The 20,637-nt window shown below is 43.5% G+C and overlaps 1 protein-coding gene across 2 annotated transcripts in view; it reads left to right on the top strand.

The window, feature by feature from the left end:
- HK1 (hexokinase 1) overlaps positions 1-20,637 on the top strand; it is a 99,173-nt gene that overhangs the window by 65,701 nt on the left and 12,835 nt on the right. For both annotated transcript variants that reach the window (XM_051982552.1, XM_051982551.1), the window contains exons 5-13: positions 160-255; positions 777-876; positions 969-1,152; positions 10,929-11,084; positions 13,667-13,900; positions 17,655-17,959; positions 18,338-18,486; positions 19,456-19,575; positions 19,900-19,995. In XM_051982552.1, coding sequence (XP_051838512.1) covers positions 160-255; positions 777-876; positions 969-1,152; positions 10,929-11,084; positions 13,667-13,900; positions 17,655-17,959; positions 18,338-18,486; positions 19,456-19,575; positions 19,900-19,995 — 1,440 coding nt within the window. The remainder of the gene's footprint in view (positions 1-159; positions 256-776; positions 877-968; positions 1,153-10,928; positions 11,085-13,666; positions 13,901-17,654; positions 17,960-18,337; positions 18,487-19,455; positions 19,576-19,899; positions 19,996-20,637) is intronic.

Here is a 20,637-nt window from a genome sequence, read left to right as displayed (position 1 = left end):
GTCTCAGACATGAGACATGAGTAGGTGCTTAATAAGTGCTTGCGGATTAATTGAATTCCTTATTTGTCTCAGACATGAGGCTTTTGTCAGTAGTATTTGAACCCTTGAGATTTTGAAAGAGGTTCAGTCACTCATAGAACTGTCCATTATCTTTCACAGGCTGTCCTGATCACCTGGACCAAGCGCTTTAAAGCCAGTGGTGTGGAGGGATCTGATGTGGTCCAGCTACTCAACAAAGCAATAAAAAAGAGAGGGGTAATTTCTCTTTGATATTTGCTGTCAGAGGATTAATTGGTCCCTCCGAAGGATTTCTAAAAAAAGCAGAAACATTTTCCTGGTGTATCGGTCAGGGCCCTTGGACACAGGCAGAGGGCACAAGTGCGGCTCTGGAGTCCAGAAGGTCAGGTAGAATAGAAATATGGTGGGTGACCCTTGGATGTCTGATGATCCCAGATATCTGATTCTATATGCTGAGGAAATCAAGGTACTCTAATCCTAAGGAATCTAGACGTTTTAGGGTATGACGCGTTGCGGCAGAACCATCTCAGGGTTCGCCCGGATTCAGTCCCGGTGTAGATGATTGAGTTGGTACATTTCCCCCTAACTTGATTAGCAGCCCAGGATTCAGTTTTTGCTCAAACCCCTGGGGGAACAAGAGCAGCAAGGGCAGCAGAGGAGGGTCTAGTTCTTCTCCTCCTCCCCCTCCCTCCTTTTTCAGTCTCTCCATCCATGTGACAGTGCAGCGCCCGAAAGTGACACCCTGTTTCTGTCCTCAGGATTACGAAGCCAACATCGTGGCTGTTGTGAATGACACCGTGGGGACAATGATGACCTGTGGCTTTGATGACCAGGAGTGTGAAGTGGGCTTGATCATTGGTAAGATTGCCGCCTGGGCTGTTCCTGCACTGGGGGGAGGGGGTCTCTCTCTGTCCCCCTTGGGTCCAGCCTCCCCATGTTGTCTCTTCAAGGTACCGGCACCAACGCCTGCTACATGGAGGAGATGCAGCACATCGACCTAGTAGAAGGGGACGAAGGGCGCATGTGCATCAACACGGAGTGGGGGGCCTTCGGGGACGACGGCAGCCTCCACGACTTCCGCACAGAGTTTGACAAGGAGATCGATCGGGGTTCCCTCAATCCAGGAAAGCAACTGTGAGTGCTTCTCCTGTTCGTATCAGGATGCCCTCTTTTAGGGTTCCTTGACATCAAGATGTCGGGGTTTGGGGAAAGGAGAAAAAAAAGTCTGGCAGTGGTAGGCAGGAAGGAGTCGGGGGAGCCAGGTGTGTTTACTAGCTATGGGCCATATGACAACAGATTCTGTCTCTGGGAATCAGTTTCCCCATCTGTCAAATGGCAGCGAACATCCCTCGAGCACTAAATTTGTAATGTTCTTGAACCTATGATCTATGGCGCGCCCAAAGACAGGTGATAAGGATGAGAAGGAAGATGCAGATTCTGAAAATTTGAGGCTGTATTTCTGCTGCCTTTCCGTGCAGTCAGAATAATTGATCTGTCCTGTACGCTTTTGAGGACCTCATTTGGTCCTCAGTCATGGGTGCTAGCATATCATCCCCATTCTGCAGAGGAAGAAACTGAGACTTACAGATCATGGGAGCTCAGGATCACAGGCTTAGAGAATTCACCTTGGAAGGGACCCCTGGGGCCCATTAGTCCAGTCCCTTTATTTTGTGATGGGGGAACTAGGTCTACTTGGAGGAAAGGGACCTGTTGGGGTCACATAGAAGTAATATCAGAGGTGGGTCTGGGAGCAAAGAAGCATCAGGCAGGATTTGAATCATGGTCTTCCTTGCTTTGGGCCCAGCAATGTCTCTGTTGTGCCATGCCATCTTATATCAACAAGAAAACTCCTGGCAGGTGTGGGAGAGCAGAAATATCTTTGTCGAACGTTGCTGGAGGGCTGTGGGGACACTGGAGGTGGGGGGGATCCTGCCCCTCTTCCCTGCGCTTTCTGTCTAGCTGGGGGCCCAGGATACTAGGAAAAGGCAGCCTCTACCTTTCTACCAGGGGCTGCCTGGACTAGCAGAATCTGGGGGCGAGGGGAGTGAACGGGGAAATGGGACAGAACCTTTTTGGTTCTTTTGGGTTCCGAATCTGTGCTTCATCTGGTTTAGGGAGCTCCCCTTACATCAGCTGCACATCTGGACTTCAAGTCCTGGTAAGTGACCGGATCAGGGTCACCCAGCTGGACGTGGCAGAGTGGACCTAAGCTCGGAGGCCGGCTCTTGGTCCATTAGTCCAGGCTACTTTGGGGTCTCGTTAGGAAAGTCATCTTTGGATTTGTGAGCTCATGGCGGCAGAGGGAAAAATGGGACAGTGACGGGCTAGAGAGTTTAATTCATAGCTTTGTTCACCTTGAAATGTCCTGGTGAGTGGGAGGCCGTTCTGGCCCTCTCTGAGTGGTGACTCATCATCTGGGCTGGATCCTCCCAGTGGCTTTGTGTCAGCCGACAGAGGGACCCGCTACTCCCCGTTTTCTCAGTGTCGAGTTCTGCCCTGGTCCTGTTTCAAGGGAACCGGTGGCCCAGAGCTGATTGGGGCTGGGTGAGGTTTTTGGCCCCAGTGCTGAGCTGATCATCCAGCCTCCCCCTGAGCGCCTCCAATCATGGGGATCTTACTGCCTTTCACGACTGCCCATCTTATTTGGCGTGGCTGTAATTTTTGGAAGCTTTTCCTCAATTTGAACTGAAACCTTCCCCTGTGCAACTTTCAGGCTTTTTCTTTAGCCTCCTGGGGCCCAGAGCAGCTCTCACATCCTCCCTGAGTCTTTTCTTCTTCAGGCTAAACATGTCCTGCTCCTTGGGAGCAGAGGCCATGTTTTTGCCTTTCTTTGTGTCTATAGTGTGAGCTTAGTATACTGCCTGGCACATAGTAGGCACTTAATAAATGCTAATTGACTGATTAATCATTATTCCTGTCCTCTGGTGCTCCCATTTGGCTGGTACACACTTAAGTGCTTAATACGTGCTCAATGATGGATTATCCCTGTCCTCTGGTGCTTCCACCTGTTTGGCACATAATAAGTGCTGAATACATGTTTAGTGACAGACTATTCTGATCCTCTGATGCTCTCATTTGGCTGGCACACACTAGGTGCTTAATACGTGCTCATTGATAGATTATCCCTGTCCTCTGATGCTCCCATTTGGCTGGCACACACTAGGTGCTTAATACATGCTCGTTGATAGATCATCCCTGTCCTCTTATGCTCCCTTTTGGCAGGCACACAGTAGGTGCTTAATACATGCTCACTGACAGATTTCCGGTACCTCCGCTGCTCCCTTCTTAAAATGTGACACTCAGATGGATACTATGAGCGTGTGGCCTGATCAGGGCAGAAGCCCAAACACTGCTTCTATTATCCTGAACCCCTCCTTCTGCTCTACCTTGTCAGATTTCCCCTGCACCCATCCTCAGCCAATTAACATACAAACCTTTATTAAGTACTTATCATGTGCCAGGCAATGTGCTCACCTAGCCCTGGCCACCAAGGCCTTTGACGATCCCCGAGTCCCAAGTCCTTTTTTCTCCTCGATTCCCTGCATCACTGGGGTCAGACCTAAAGAAAGGCCGCTAATCTGTGCATACGGATCCCTTCAGACCGCTTGTTGACTTAGTTTTAAAGTGTAATATGACGGCCAAGAGAACATTGTACACAGTAACAGCGAGATTATGTGCTGATTAACTGTGACCGACTTGGCTCTTCTCAACAATCCGCTGATTCAAGACGAATTTCAAAAGACTTGGTTTGGAAAATGCCAGTTACATCCAGAGAGAGAACTAAGGAGGTTGAATATTGATCGAAGTTTAATATTTTCACTTTTTGTTTGTTTTTCTCATGGTTTTTTCCCTTTGGGTCTGACTTTTCTTGCACAAAGGGAAGAATATAGAAATATATTTAAAAGAGTAGTACATATTTAACCATTGCTCAGGGAAGGGGGACGTAGGGGAGAGAGAGAAAAAAATGGGTAACACAAAAGTCTTACAAAAACAAATGTTGAAAATTATCTTTGCAAGTATTTGGAAAATAAAATACTATTGAAAAACATTTAAAACTGAAAAAATAATATTATCTCTGTTTTATTATGCTTTTCAATCTTTTGACTATTTCCCAATTACATTTGTGGCTGAATTTTGTGTGCCGCATGTGGACAGGCTAAAGTTAGACATTTTTGCCATGGAACACTTCCACAGGGGCAGCATGGCATTGAGGAAGGAGCCCCCAGTTCAGTAGACTTGTGTTCAAGTTCCTAGCTCTGTGACTGTGGACAAATGACTTGATTTTTAAAAATTCAATATTTTATTTTATTTTCCCAAATAACATGTAAAGATAGTTTTCAACTATTTAAATTTTTTAAAATTTTTTCTTAAAGCTTTTTGATTTTTAAAACATGTGTGTGGATAATTTTTCAACATTAACCCTTGCCGGACCTTGTGTTCCAATTTCCTCTCTCTCCCCCACCCTTCCCCTAGATAGTAAGTAGTCCAATATATGTTAAATGTGGTAAAAATAGATGTTAAATTCAATATATGTATACATATTTATACAATTATCTTGCTGCATAAGAATCAAATCTAAAAGAAAAAATGAAAAAGAAAATAAAATGCAAACAAGAGAGAGAGTGAGAATGCTGTATTGTGATCCACACTCAGTTCCCTCAGTTCTCTCTGGGTGCAAATGGCTCTCTTCATCACAAGATCATTGGAACTGCATCATCTCATTGTTGAAAAGACCCCGTCCATCAGAATTGACTGTTGTATAGTCTTGTGCTACAGCTGTTTTTTGCATATGTGGATCTTTTCCCCTCTTTTATGATCCCTCTTATGACAGTGATGTTGCTGGATCAGAGTGGGTACAGTTTTATGGCTCTGATCATAGTTCCAAATTGCTCTCCAGAATGGTTGGATCAGTTCACAACTCCACCAGCAATGTATTAGAAATCGCTTGATATTGCTGGGACCCGATCCCTCTACTGGAAAATGTACAAGGTAGTCCCCATGCTGCCTACTGGGGACATACATGATGTAACTTAGGCAGCTCAGGGGGTAGTGCAGTCAAGAAGATCTAAGTTCAAATCCGTCTGCAGACACTTATTGGCTGAGTGATCCTCCATCACGTAACCTCTGTCTGTCTCAGCTTCCTCATCTATAAAATGGGCATAGTAATAGGATCTGCCTCCTAGGTTTGTGGTGAGGATGAAAATAGTATAATATATATTTGTAAATTTTTCATATTTTATAAATCTGTAAAATTATTTTGTAAGCCGTAAAGCGCCATATAAATGTTGACTGATATGATGAAAATGCTTTTATCAGTTCCAAGGTTTTCAAGTTTAACTGACATTTCTATAGTACATTGACACTCTGAGGTATTTATCTATTGCCCCATTTTACAGATAAAGAAATGAGACCCAGAGAGTGTAAGTAATCTGCCTTGTGATCTCACCACCCTAATAAGCATGGTCTCTCAAGCATCCTGCGCTCAATGAAACCAGCTCTGCTTGGGATTCTCATGTTATCATGAAGCTCTCCACTCTGGCTCTAGTTCCACAGTCCCTCCACTCTTAGAACTGGGGCTTCCTTCCCCTCCTTTTCTTCATTAAGAACTCCTGTGTGACTTCAGGAAAGTGCATTAACTTCTCTCATCCTCAGACAGCGCCTCTGGAAAATGGGGACCTCACCTCACGGTTGTTGGGAGGCTCAGATAAGGCAGCGGATGTAAACAGTCTTGCGAGTCTTAAATAACTAGAGAAAAATCAGCCATCCTTTCGGGATGAACATTTATCAAATATTTATGTTAAGTAAATATTTACATTTTTTACATTAAGTAAATATTTAATAGTTAAGTTGTCTTTCAATAATGGCTATTTAAAATATTTCTAATAGGGACGGACTGATCTATTTGTGTATAAAACTAACTCTGCCAATAAGGGATCCTCATAATATGTCTAATATTAAATAATAATTAAACTAAGTAACATTAATAACAAATATTATTTATTTAATGTAGACAATGATCGGCACCTCAGCAGGACTTCTGTGAACAATGCTTGGGGGAGGTAGCAGCCTCTTTCTCCTTCTATAAGGAGGGGGCCTGATTGGGGCCTCCCACAAATGCCCATAGTTCTCTGGGACATGGCTGCACATGTCCATTGGCAAGGGAGACTGTGCCAGTTTCTCCAGGGCATCTTCTGCCAGTTAGAAGGAGCCCCAAGCCTTGGGGCTGGCACTCCCTGAGAATTGAGGGAAAGTCGTGCCTATTTTAATCCTTTAAATTTCAGAACTTTTCTTTCAGGCTTGTTTGTAAGACTTTTTAGAATATAAGATTATAGATTTAGAGCTGGTAGATATTTGACATGATTTTGAATTAAAGAATCTTGTAAGCTTGCTAACTGGGGAGAGGGGGGAAAGGGAGGGGGAAAATTAGTACACAGCGTTTTTATAAAGGTAAATGGCAAAAATTATCCATGTTTATTTTTAAAATAAAAAGATATAATTTTAAAAAATTAAAAAAGAATCTTGTGAGCTAGGTATTGTAGGTATGATTCTCCCCATTTTGCAGATGATTAAACTGAGGTTCAATGTACAGAGAGGTTAAGCAACTGGTCATGATCACAGAGTCCTTAAGTGTCAGATCTTCCTGGCTCTGGGTCCAAGGTACTGAGTCGGAGCCTTGTTGGATTAGGGGCAGGGCTGGGACGTGGCACAGGTTGGCTTGGGTGATTGTTTCCATGAGAAATGATCCAGGTCGTGGCCAGAACTATGGCTGCACCCGCAGGGCTCACCCAAAAGGCAAGCCCAGTCCTGTGGCAAGAGGGAACAATAAGGGCTGTGTTCCCACAGTTCCATGTGTTGACAGAAGGGCAGAGGGCGGTTGCCAGGCAGGTCTGAGCTGTGCCCATGGGCACCAGCTCTGAGCTTGGGGCCCGCTGTGGCTCTTTTCCATTGCTCCGAGGGCCTGCCTCTGAAACATCCTGGCTGGGTGACCCTGGGCTTGAAGTCGTGTCCTCCCTCCATTTCTTACTTCAAAGTTGAATGTCCTCATTTCTTCCACTTTGACATAACTTGAAGACCTTCCCAAAGTATTCTAAATCTGATTTGACCAGGGCAGAGGACAGCAAGCATATATTAAACACCTTCTGTGTCCCTGTCACTGTGCTGGGTGCAAATAACCCCTTATCTCAGTGAGCACAGATTTTAGTGCAGATAACCCAGACCTGGGCAGTTTAGGGTGTGTCAGCCCTTGGACACATCTAGGATCTTCTAGCAGCTTGCGTGTTCCTCTCTGGACAGTGTCTGGCCATGTCCTCTCCTGAGGTAATCCAGGGGATTCATGATAAAGCAACCATCCCTCGTCCTGGCAGAGAAGTGAGGGATGCACTATACAGTTTTAGTCATGACCAATATGGACATTTCTTTTGCTTGATTCTGCTTCTTTATTGTGAGAATTTTGCTCCCCTATTTTAAACCTATGGTGGGAAGAGGTCTATTCAGTTTGCCTTCTGCTTGTCTCTAGAGCTATGTGGATCGCTACCTGTGAGGAACATCCGTTATTCCTTACTCTTGCCCAGTGACGGGCCCATTCTTTCCTGGGCATTTCTTCATCCATATTACAGCCTCCTCATACCCACCATGCTCTTCTTCATCTTCTCTGGGTAATTCACAACTTGAATTCTTTGGAGACTGGGAGGTCTGTGGCGTCATGTGGCGTCGCCAGAAAACTGCTTTGTTTCAGGGAAGAGCTTGGGGTTGTTTTGAGTCCTGATCCTTTTCTCAAAGACTACCTTGTCCATTTTTCTCTTCCTGTTCAATATTGGGCCTAGTTCATTGTACAATGAGCTTTTGTCTAAGATGGATGTACTGAGAGACTACAATATGGATGAACATTCAGCTGAATGACAGGTATCTTGTACCTGAACACCTATCAGGGCTAAAGCACTGTGAGTCACTCACCCCCTCAGGGCATTATCCGGAATAATGGGTGGAGGTCAGAGAAAAGCAGATTGAAGCTGGACATTAGGGAGCATTTCCTAACAGAGCTATCTAGAAGGAGAATGGGCTAACTCAAGAAACTTCCTTGTCCAAGGGTCCACTTTTTTTTGGATCTGTAAGGGACATATTCTGCAGAGGTTGAGACTTGGTTTCCCCTGATCATTCAGGATCCCTGGGAGATTGCCTTCTCAAACAGTGTAGCCAGGAGCCATTTAAAAAGCTTGAGTGGTTCATGCACAGGGTAGCACAGAGATTGGCCTGGTCCCTGCAATTCTCTAGTTGGAGAATCCTTTGAGATTTGCTCTTTATTCCTGGCTTCAAGATCTGCACCTCAGAATGACTAATCTTGATTCCAGAGAATGTCAATCAATAAGCAGTTATTAATTATTAGCCATCTCCATTGTGCTAGGTACTGGAAAAAAAAAAGAGAGAGAGAGAGAGAGAGAAATAATTCCTGACTGGAAGGAGCAGTAAATATAATAGACCTGAGGTGATTTATTTACTTGTTTTTTTTTTTTCTAATAATAGCTTTTTATTTTAAAGTAAATATAAAGATAGTTTTAAACATTTACCCTTGCAAAACTTTGTGTTCCAAAATTTTCTCCCTCCCTTTCCCCCACCTCCCTCTCCTAGACAACAAGTAATGCAGTATAGATTAAACATGTATAATTCTTCTATACATATTTCCACAATTATCATGCTGCACAAGAAAAATCAGATCAAAAAGGAAACAAAATGAAAAAGAAAAAAAAGCCAGCAAACAATAATAAAAAAAGGTAAAAATACTATGTTGCGATCCACATTCATTCCCTGTAGTCCCCTTTCTGGATGCTGATAGCTCTCTCTATCACAAATCTATTGTAATTATTAAGTTAGGGAGAGATATGGTCATTCAATCCACAAACTTTTGTTAAGCACTTACTATGTTCCAGGCATAGTAAAGGTCCAAAAAAAAAAAAGAAAAAAGCCCTCCCAATCTAATGGGAAAGACAACGTGCAGGAACTGTACACAAATAGTACATATACAGAACAAAATGGGGGATGGTCTCAGAGAAAAGGTGTTAGTTAAGATTGAGAGATGATCATGGAATCCATGGGAACTGATGCAGCCATTGAGTAAAATAGTATATAGGTAGAAAGGAAGAAAACCCAGGACCACACCTTGAAGAACACCTTCAATTAGGGATCATGACACGAATGATGGTTCAGCAATGGAGGCTGGAAAGTGTGGTCAGACAGGTAAGAAGACAACCAAGAGAGAAGCATCGTGAAAACCTAGAGAGAAGAAAGAATCAAGGAGAAAAGAGGATGAGAAGTCAAAGAAGAATGAGTCTTAGGAAAACACCATCAAGTTGGGTGGTTACGGGACCATTGGTAAATTTGGAGGAGTAGTTTCAGTTTAGTGAAGTTGGAAGCAAAATGACAAAAAGAATGGAAATTGAATAAGAGGACAGAATGTGCAAGCATGAAGAGTAGATGCTGCAAGTAATTAGCCTAAGAAAGGAAAGAGAACAATTGAAAGATAGTTGTAATGAGGGTTGTTTTTGTTTTTTTTTCCCTGTGGAATGTTTGAAAATAGAAGAGGGGAAAAGTTGGAGATTAGAGGTGGTGGGAGATGGTTGTGGGGACATTCATCTGGAAAAGATGAAAGAGGATCAGTTACACAAAATAGTTGGGATTAGCAAGGAGAAGGGCCACTTCTTCATCAGGGAATAGAGTAAAAGAAGAGACCATGGGGGCTGATCGTAAGAGAGAGTGAGTTATCGAAAAGAAGAATTTTGAGCAAATGGCTTGTGATTTCTCAACTAAGTCTGACATAACAGTCTGACTTGAAAATATGGAAGAGAAAGATCAATGCTGGAAGCTTGAATGAAGAGAAGACAAGCTGGGAGCTTCTGGTGTGAAATGTTGCACATATTATCTGACATAGGTTTGTTTTGCTTATCTGCTCTGTTACAAGGAAGAATTCTGTGCATTTAATTGCTGGGAAGTAATTTTTAAAAAAAGTTTGAGCAATATAAATTTCTAAAAGTGTGGAAGAAAGCAACCAGCCCAGCCTTGGGAATTATCCTTATCTCTGTATATCGTCACAGTTAGTGAAAAGGGTCTGGTCTTGTTCTTGGCAGGTTATCACCCATAGGCCCCATGTGGGGTTTTTAAGTCTTAGTTGTTATCATTGAGTTATTATTGTTACATAATCTTGGATTTCCCTTCTCTGAGTCTGTTTCCTTCTTTATAAAGTGAGGAGTTTGGACTAAATGGGCCTGTGGTCCCTTCCTAGAGCCCAGCTAGTCCAAACTTTATTTTGGAATTGAGGAAACTGAAGGCAACAGTTGAGTGACTTTCCCAGCATCCTACAGGGAGTAAGTTGCAGTCCTGGGCTTTGAACCCAGGTTCTATGGCTCTTATGAACAGCAGTAATAATAATAGCTAACAGAACTTTAAGTTTTACAAAGCACTTTGCAGATATTCTCATTTGACCCTCACAACTAGTAAGTATTAAGTATCTGAGGCCATATTTGAACTGAACCTCCTGGCTCCAGAGTTGGTATTTACTCTACTGCACTGTCTACTTGTCCCCTTATCTCCATTTGATAAATGAGCTCACACAGCTGGTGAACCTTTGCAATAGGATTTGAATTCAGGTCTTCCTCTCTAGCCCCTATGCCATCTAACTGTCTCAACTTCATAGCTCTTACTGCTGTCCGTGCATAACACCTAAATTTTGCTCCAAAATCCTCTTGTCCTAGGGCCTGGAAGACGAAATCACCTCTAATTTATATTTGTCATGAGCATGGCAGAAGGTTTGGCTCAACAAATATTGATCCAGCAGGCTCCATGCCCTGTTCCCTGATGCCATCTTTTTTGGGGGTATGGTCTCCCCGTAGCCTGAGTTTGTTGTGCTTTCCTCCTCACAGGTTTGAGAAGATGGTCAGCGGCATGTACATGGGGGAGCTCGTCAGGCTGATTCTTGTGAAGATGGCCAAAGGAGGCCTCCTGTTTGAGGGGCGGATCACGCCTGAGCTTCTCACCAAAGGGAAATTTGAAACCAAGCATGTGTCAGCTATTGAAAAGTAGGTATCTCCTTGCTTTCCAAATCCAGCATCCCAGAACACTCCAACATTGTGTTAGAGGACAGGGAATAGGACAGAGGGAGTAATATCTCTCCTATTAATCTTCTCTTGCCTCCTGGACTTTTAACTTTTTCTCGAAGAGATGATCTTGCCTTCAAATACTTCTGTGGACCTTGGGAAAGGGAGGATGGTGGTCCTTCTCAGAACAGAGCAGATGGGTTCTCTCTCCTGGCTAGCCTAGCCTAGTCTCCATTAGCCACAGCATCCAAACCACCTGTTAGCTACAAAAACTCCCTTTACCAAGTCCTGAAAGGGTGGGCTGGGAGGGGAGGGTACAGTGCTGACAGCAAACAAGCAGGTGATGAGCCAGGAAGCATCTGGTCTGGGTGATCGAACAAGGACTAAAAGCCTCCAGGATGTAGATTCTTAGGATCTCCCTCCAGAATTTCCTTAAGTGTCTTGTTCAGAATTCAAAACATAGGGGACTGTAATTCTAGCTTTTCAGCATTTTGCCTGGCAATTCAGCAGCTGCTTCTGAGTATTAAATAAGCAATCCAGGAATTCACTCTTCTTGTGCCCTGCGTTTGCTAGTTAAGCATCTTTTTCCTTGAAGGTCAAAATGAGTGAAGATTTCAAGAGTCTTGGGACCTTGAAAATTAGATATTGATGAGCTGGAGGGCAGCTGGAGCGGAGGTGGGGGGGTGAAGTTAGCTTGAGACTCAAAGACTACACTGCCTCCCAAGGGATCTGTAACTATATTTCAGGCTGGAAAGGGCTATGAATTTGGTTGCTGTTTTTTTTTTTTTTTTAACATGTTAATTACTATATTTTACTATAATTGGTTTCCTTTGTAATCCTGTGTATTTTATTTGATATAATTAAAAAGATTCTACAAAGGATTCCATAGACTGCCAAAAAAGGGTTTGAAATACAGAAAAAAAAAGAGTTAAGAACCCCTAATCTTATAGGATAGCACTAAGGATGCCCTTGAGTCCTACCATAGCAATCATTCAAATTTTTGGAAGGTTGTAAACATAGAGAGTGGACTTCTTGATGTTGGCCTAAAAGGTGGGTTAGCACTAGAACAGTGGAAGGAAGTTGTAAGCTTGGGCTTGATAGCAGGGAAAAGTTGCTAATACCAAGTGCTGCTCTAGAGCAGAATGGGCTACCTTGGGCTGTGGTGAAGTTCCCCTCACTGGAGACCTCTGAGCAGAGGCCGGTGATGTGATTAGGTCAGGGTCACACAGGTAGAAAGTGTCAGAGACAGGATTCAAATCTAGTCATCAGGGATGTCGTAGCGAGAACAGAGATTGGACCAGATCGCCTAGGAGGTTCGTTCCATCTGAAATTCTGTGAACTAGAGCATCAGTTAGCATCTCTGTCTATTACCAGTGAACTCTTCTGTCCATTCGGGGATACCAAGTGACACTGGAATATCACCAGAATTTAGGGATGGGTGGCCCTCATTGGAACCCCTGCTTTTATCAATCACTGAAACTTCCACCTTGGATAGGACAAGGGCTTCCATTTTCATGCTCTCTAGGGGACGGATGTCTTTCAAGTCCCTTTAAATGATCATGAGAGGATGGGTCATTGGGGAAGAACTGGGTAAGGCTCCTTGTGGTTAGATAATTCAATTCAATAAGCAGTTATTAAGCACCTGCTGTAGAACAGGCACTATGCTTCTTCCCTCAATGTACAGTCTGTAAGGAGAGAAAAGAATGGATGCAGAAAAGTCAATATGAAATACATCTAAGTAGCCATTTGAGACTTATTTGTCTTGTCTTGAGATTCCTTCGGTCTCAATTTCCTTCTCTGTAAAGGAAGGGGATTAGATCATGTGATCTCTAATGCTACTACTTGCTCTAATATCCTAAATCCATAATCCTAAAAATCCTAAAATCTTACCTTTTTTGCATTCTATATCCCTTTGGCAGTCTGGTAAAGCTCATGGACTTCAGGATAACATGTTTAATTACATAAAATAAACTATATAAGATTACAAAAGATAGGGGCAGCTAGGTGGTGCCTTCGATAGAGCATCCGCCCTTTCTCAGAAGTCTGGAGGATGTGAATTCAAATCTGGCCTCAGACATTTAACATTTCCTAGCTGTGTGACCCGGGGCAAGTCACTTAACCCCAATCATGTCAGAAAAAAAAAAAAAAGAAAAAAGATGACAAAAGATATTGATTATATTGAAATAAAGATATGATTATTTTCCCCATCTAAGTTCATAGACCTTTTGAAATTTGTCCACAGACCCCTCTAGGGTCCTTGTGCCCCAGAAGAAGAGCCCCTGCTATAATTCAGCTTCTAGTAATTACTCATGGTTGATGATACTCCTTCATACCAGTATATAATCCAATTAACATAGTGCTTTCCATCATTCAATATGGTAGGTCTTCCTCTTGCCTCTATCAGACTTTTGATTTTGTTGTTGAGTTATTTCAATCCTGTCAGACACTTTGTGTTCGATTCCCCAATTTGGTGGTCACTCGTTTGTGTCTGGCTCTGGGTAACTTGGGATCTCTTGTGTGACCCTGCCCTCCACAGACCATAATGTGGTTCTCTGACCTTACAGGACCAAGGAAGGCCTCCAAAGAGCCCAAGAAATCCTAACCAACCTTGGCTTGGAGCCGTCCCCTGAAGATTGTGTCTCTGTCCAGCATGTGTGCGCCATTGTGTCTCATCGCTCAGCCAACATGGTGGCTGCCATGTTAGCCGGCATCCTGTCCCGCCTGAAAGAGAACAAGGGGGTGACTCGGCTGCGGACCACCATCGGTGTCGATGGGACCCTTTACAAGTTCCATCCACAGTAAGTCTTCCATCTCTGGTAAACCAAACATGGATTGTCGATGAACGGATTGATGGGGCAGGCAGCCAGAACCTGGGCAGAAGGGAGATCTTGGGACAGTTGGATCAGCCCAGATCTGGGAGGACAGAATGTACTCCGGTTACAAAACGGACTCACAGGGAGATTTTGTCATGTGAACATTGGTTGAAAGAAGTCTAGATATGGAGGCTGCTGAAAAGATTGGGACTTCCCAGCTGAGTAGGGATTAGATTTAGATTCCAGGCTGATAGATAATGGCATTTTTGGAACTCTTAGAGAAAAGCTCTAGTCCCACAACCCTCTTCTTTTTGGGGGAGATAGTCTGGGTTAAGTGACTTGCCCGGGATCATATAGCTAGTATGTGTCTGAAGCTGAATTTGAACTCAGGCCCTCCCGACTCCAGGGCCTGTGCTCTAGTCACTGTGTGACCTAGCTGCCCCACTTTTTTTTTTTTTACACAGTGGGAAACTGAGGCCCAGCCAGGTGATGTGATTAGATCAGGGTCCCACAGGTAGAAAGTGTCAGAGACAGGATTAAAATCTCATATTCTTTTTACCAGACAGTTCTTTTCTCCTTGGCCCAAAAGGGCTGAAATAAATTAGGTAAAATTGGCAAAGAGCCAGATTTAAGGAAAACCTTTCTAGCTATTCAAAGAGTGGGGTACCTTGGGAAGTAGTGAGCTCCCCTTCACCTGGAGGTCTTCAATCTAAGACTAAATGAATTAACCATATAAAGTGGTTTTTAATGTGAATGTTAGCTCTTACTATTATTATTGAAAACAAAAGGGAAAAACAGAATGGAAGAATTTTAGGGATGGACTAAACTAGGGGGCTCTGAAATTCTATTTAGTAAGGACTGCAGTATAAGATGTGGAGGAACATGCAGGTCCTTAATGAAGAATCCATTTCTTTCTTTTTTTTTTTTTTGGAAAAGTGTTTCTCCTCAACTTAATAGTATTTTATTTTTTCCAATTACATGTAAAGATAATTTTCAACATTCACTTTTAAATTTCTTTCTTCCTTCCTTCCTTCCTTCCTTTCCTTCCTTCCTTCCTTCCTTTCTTTCTTTCTTTCTTGGCAATTAGGGTTAAGTGACTTGCCCACGGTCACACAGCTAGGAAGTGTTAAGTGTTTGAGGCCACATTTGAACTCAGGTCCTCCTAATGTCAAGGCTAGTGCTCTATCCACTGTACCATCTAGCTGCCCCAACTTTCACTTTAATAAAATTTTGAGCTCCAAATTTTTCTGTCCCTGCTTCTCTATACATTGTAGAATCATGTTAAACATATGTTTGGAAGAATCGCACATGTTTAACCTATATCACATTGTTTGCTGTCTTGGGGAGGAGTGAAGGGGAAGGACAGGGAGAAAAATTTGGAACACAAAGGCTTTGCAAAGGTAAATGTTGAAAATAATCTTTTCATGTAAATACTTAAAAAAAAATTTTTTTTGAAAAACTGTCAAGAATCCCAAAATATATTTCCACATTAGTCATGTTATGAAAGAAGACTCAGTACCGAGGGAAAAACCACGAGAAAGGAAAAACAAATAAAAAGAGTGAAAATAGTATGCTTCAATCTGCATTCAGACTCCATAGTTCTTTCTCTAGATGTGGATCACATCTTCCATCATGAGTCTTTTGTAATGGTCTTAGATCACTGTATTGCTGAGAGAGCTAAGTCTTTCACAGTTAATCATTGCACAATGTTGCTGTTATTGTGTAGGGTTTCCCTAGTTCTACCCACTACACACAACATCAGTTCATGTAAGTTTTTCTGAAATCCTCCTGCTCGTTGGAAGAATCCATTTTCTTAAGGGATTGTAGATTCAGGCATCTGGGCCACCATTCTGAGCACATTCTGAGGTACCACCTCCTTAGGGTCCTTATGGGGTCCTGTCTGCCTTCCCTTTTGTTTTTCATGATGGTGGTGGTGGTGATGATGATGATGATGGTAATGGTCATGATGAGGATGATGGTAATGATGAGGATGATGATAATGGTGGTAATGGTCATGATGATGATGGTGGTAATGGTGATGGTGATGGTGATGATGGTGATGATGATAGATAGCTTTTCTATAGCCAGCACTTGAAAGTTTGTAAAATACTTTACATGTATCTCATTAATTCATTTTAATCCACAAAAGATCTTAGCAATTATTTGCAATTTCCAGAAATAGAGCATTTGTCTATCCTAAAATCCTTGGCCAATTCATGGTTCATTTCCCTCACAGCTTCTTTCTCACCCACCCCCAATCCTCCTTACATTCTTAAAAACAGGTGTGATAGTTGATGTTCTTATGTGCTTAAAAGTTTGCAAAGTTCATTCCCTAATTCTTGTTGTTGACTTGTATCTAATGCTCTATGACCATATATGGGGTTTTCTTGGCAGAGATCCAAGTTTGTCATTTTCTTCTCCAGCTTGTTTGACGGATGAGAAAACTGAGGCAGACAGGGTTAAGTGACTTTCCCAGGGTCACACACAAATTAATAGATTTGTCTGAGGCTAGATTTGAACTCAGATTCTCCTGATTCCAAGACCAGTTGCCATCTCATTATGTCACCATTTCATTTAACCTTCATGCCAATCTTGTGAAGCATTCACTTATTCTAGGTCTTGGTTTGCTCATTTTATAGTTGAGAGGAAATTGAAATTCCAGGAGGTAAGTAGTTTGCCCTTGGCATTCAGATAAAATGCTGGGTTAATTAACTTCTGGTTTTAATCCTGATAATCCCATAAATATGATAAAGGGAATCAATCAAGCAGCCACCCAGTCAGCCTGTTACACTCCATCTTTTGTGAAGTAGGAGAAATCTCGCATCCCCCACCATCAGCTGCATGGGCCTTTAGAACACTGAGGTGATGATTTATCCCTGGGGCTCCAGGTATAAAGAGAAGCCCCAAGAATGGGTTAGAAATCACCTCCTGCAATCATCGTACACAGTAACAAGATGGTACGATGACGAGCTGTGAAAGACACTGACTTGAGACCGTGCCAAAGGACCCAAGACGAAAAATGCTCTTCCCCCTCCAGAGAGAGAACGGATAAACTCCGAGAGCAGACAGAAGCATGTTGTCTGTGGAAGGCAGGAAGCTGGAAAAACAACAAAAACAACAGCGTTAATAAAAAATAATGATAAGAATAATGGTGAGCAAATGAGGTTTTTAGGCTTGCAAACTACTTGACCGTGGATCATCTTACAACAACCCTGTGAGCTCAGAGCTGTGATTTTCTCTACTTTGAGGATTGCAAGAAATTCAGTGACTGAGCAAGAGTCGAGCTCTGAGTAAATCACTGAGGCAAGAGAAGGGTTCAGGTTTCCCTGACTCCAGGTCCCACGTTCTTGTCCCCTTCTCTCCACCCCCACGCCGAGCCTTTCTAGGCTCCATATAAATGTAAAGTTGTGTTATATGATAGTGTCCCCAAAGTCTTAGGATGGTTTTATCTCTATCACTTTAGAAGCTTCTTAAAAGGTTAAAAGAAAAAGCTTGGGATATCGTATATAAACACTGAATGCAGATAATTCAGGCTGTAAGGACAATTTCCCCCAACGTGAGCCCCCTTTTCCTAAGCAGGCTCTGAATATTTCTTAGAGATATGTGGCAGACCCTATAAGTGTCACCTCTGAGGTAGCTGTTGCTTCCCTGCGTCATGGATGGTGTGATGGTGGTCGGGCAGAGAGAAGCGTGCTAATGGGGTCCCGAATCTGACATTGCCCCCCCTCTCCCCAATCAGGTATTCCCGTCGATTCCACAAGACCCTGCGGCGCTTGGTCCCCGACTGCGACGTGCGCTTCATGCTCTCTGAGAGTGGGAGCGGAAAGGGGGCTGCCATGGTGACCGCTGTAGCCTATCGGCTGGCCGAACAGCACAGGCAGATGGAAGAGATGCTGGCCCCCTTAAAGCTCACCATCGAGCAGCTCAATCAGGTGAAGAACAGACTGCGAGTGGAGATGGATCTCGGGCTGCAGAAGAAGACCAATGAATCGGCCAGAGTGAAAATGCTGCCCTCGTTTGTCTGCGGCACCCCTGATGGGACAGGTGAGCTCCCCAGGTGGGGAGGGGCCGCAACCCCCCCGCCCCCATTGCTCTCTGGGGGATCGGAGAGAGCAGAGCCTTCCTCCTTCATTCTTCCAGAAGCAGCGGGGCGGGGGGATCTCCCTTAGTCCTGGGGGTTCCCTGCAGAGGGATCAGGGTGTCGGTGAAGGTCGAGATCATGGCTAACAGGGCTCCCTTTGGGTGTGCACGTGTGTGTGAGGGAGAACAATCAGTCCCTGTCTTGGGAGCCCTTGTTCCTCCAATTTGGGCTTTCCCCAGGAAATCCGGGAGTGCTTCCGAGTGGGCGGCAGCCTGGCCATTAGGATAGGATGCTCAGAGCCTGCTGTTTTCTGACGGGCTCACTTCTCCTGCTTCCCACAGAACACGGAGATTTCCTGGCCTTGGACCTTGGCGGCACCAACTTTCGGGTTCTGCTGGTGAAGATCCGCAGTGGGAAGAAGAGAAGTGTTGAAATGCACAACAAGATCTATGCTATCCCTGAGGAAGTGATGCAGGGAACTGGGGAGGAGGTGAGAGAGAGAGGTGGGGGGGTTGCCCGAGGAAAACTCCATCCAACCCCTTGGGTTGTTAGGAACCCACACTAGTAATCATATTGTAATCTGTTCACATTTCATTTTAATTAATATTTACTTAAATGTATTTAATAATATTTAAATCTATTTCTAGTCTACTAACAATTATAATAAATCTATTTCTTTGGAAAACTAACTAGCATCCTAGAGAAATGAAAGTGTCGCTCTTTGGCTGTAATAACAACAAAATAATAGCATTTCAATCGTGCATTAAGATTCATAGAGCTCTTTACACATGTGATCCCATTGGATCCTTCCAACAAAGTCTTTTTTTTTTTAACAAAGTTTTTTATTTTCAAAATATATACATAATTTTCTTTCTTTTTTTTTTTTTATAATTTTTTATCGACAGAACCCATGCCAGGGTAATTTTTTTTACAACATTATCCCTTGCAGTCATTTCTATTCCGACTTTTCCCCTCCCTCCCTTCACCCCCTCCTCCAGATGGCAAGCAGTCCTTTACATGTTAACTATGTCACAGTATATCCTAGATACAATATATGTGTGCAGAACTGAACAGTTCTCTTGTGCAACAAACTCTTTTGCTGTAATAACAGTAACAAAAGAATAATAACTAACCTTTCGACAGGGCATTAAGATTCACAGAGCTCTTTACACATGCTGTCTCCTCCGATCCTCACAGTAATAGATGGTATTATTCTCCTTACTTTACAAATGAGGAAACTGAGGCAGACAGAAGCTCAGGGTCACACAGCTAATGTCTGGTGGATTTGAACTCAGTTTCTCCTGACTCTCAGTCTGGCACTCAGAGAGACATAGCCATAGAGTCACAGAGTTAGAACTAGCAAGATAAGGAAACAGTGACGTGTATGATTTGCCTCCTGGCCTTGGTGATCCGGCCCGCTCAGTGCAGGCTCTCACCCTCTCCCTCTCTTTTCCTGTAGCTCTTTGACCACATCGTCAGCTGTATTTCTGACTTCCTGGACTACATGGGGATTAAGGGGGCCCGGTTACCCCTCGGCTTCACCTTTTCCTTCCCTTGCAGACAGACAAGCTTGGACGGGGTGAGTTGCTAAGGCTCCTTGGTGACTTCCCTCTTAAACAAAGCCCGCCCTTCTTCTCAGTTCTGCTGGAGGCTCATTGGGCCGCCCAGAGCCATGTTCCATCCTCCATATGACAAAGCTACAGAATCTCCCTCCCTGGGCTTTGATGAGCATAAATGGGGAAATTCTGTGAAAACCATGGGTTTAAAAATTTTTGAATCATGGCTTGTTTTTTTGTTTTTTTTTTTTTTTTTTTTTTTTAAATCCTCATCCATTTATAAGTCACGTTTTCTGTGCCTCGTGTTCTTGGCGTGCTGCTAAAAAACGCACCTTTTCTTTCCTTAGGGCATCTTGCTCACGTGGACAAAGGGATTTAACGCGTCCAACTGTGAAGGACAAGATGTGCCCACCTTGCTGAGAGAAGCCATTAAGAGGAGAGAGGTGACTTGGCTTAGACCCACCCGGCTGCTCCTTTGCTGCCTGGAGGTTCCCATGGCCTTGACCCAAGGATTTCAGAGAGGGCACCTCCTGGCATTAGAGAGCCGAGGCACTTAGACACACAGAGGGCACTAAATGAATGATGATTCCCTTCCTCTCCCCACCAGGGCCAGGAGGGCTAAGTGACTTTGACCAGATTCCCACAAGTCTTTGGGACACGTAGGTTGGCTCTAACCACCCTCTCACACTACCCCAGTGGCTTTTGGTTAAATCACTCAAACATTCTCTGTTTACCAATTGTTCGATAGTGAAATACATGAACTATAAAATAGCAGAGATGGGAGAGACCTTAGAATCTAGGGTATTGGAACTGACAGGGGCCTTAGAGCATTAAGTACTGAAAATGAAGAGAAATCAGAAACTTGGAACCTAGAGTATTATTAGATTCTAATAATAGTAGAAACTAGAACCGAGAGGAGTCTTAGAACATTGAATGTCAGAGTTCTTAAAGGAGTCGGTGAACCTCTTTCAAGGGCATGAGTCTGGATGGGGAAAAAACCGATAGCTTTATTTTCACTCATCTTTAAAGTAAAATTCATTCATTCATTCATTCATTTATTTTTGCTGAGGCAATTGGAGTTAAGT

This window comes from Antechinus flavipes, chromosome 2 (genome assembly GCF_016432865.1).
Source record: "Antechinus flavipes isolate AdamAnt ecotype Samford, QLD, Australia chromosome 2, AdamAnt_v2, whole genome shotgun sequence".
NCBI classification, from domain to species: Eukaryota; Metazoa; Chordata; class Mammalia; order Dasyuromorphia; family Dasyuridae; genus Antechinus; species Antechinus flavipes.
This window is presented reverse-complemented; position numbering and strand designations above follow the sequence as displayed.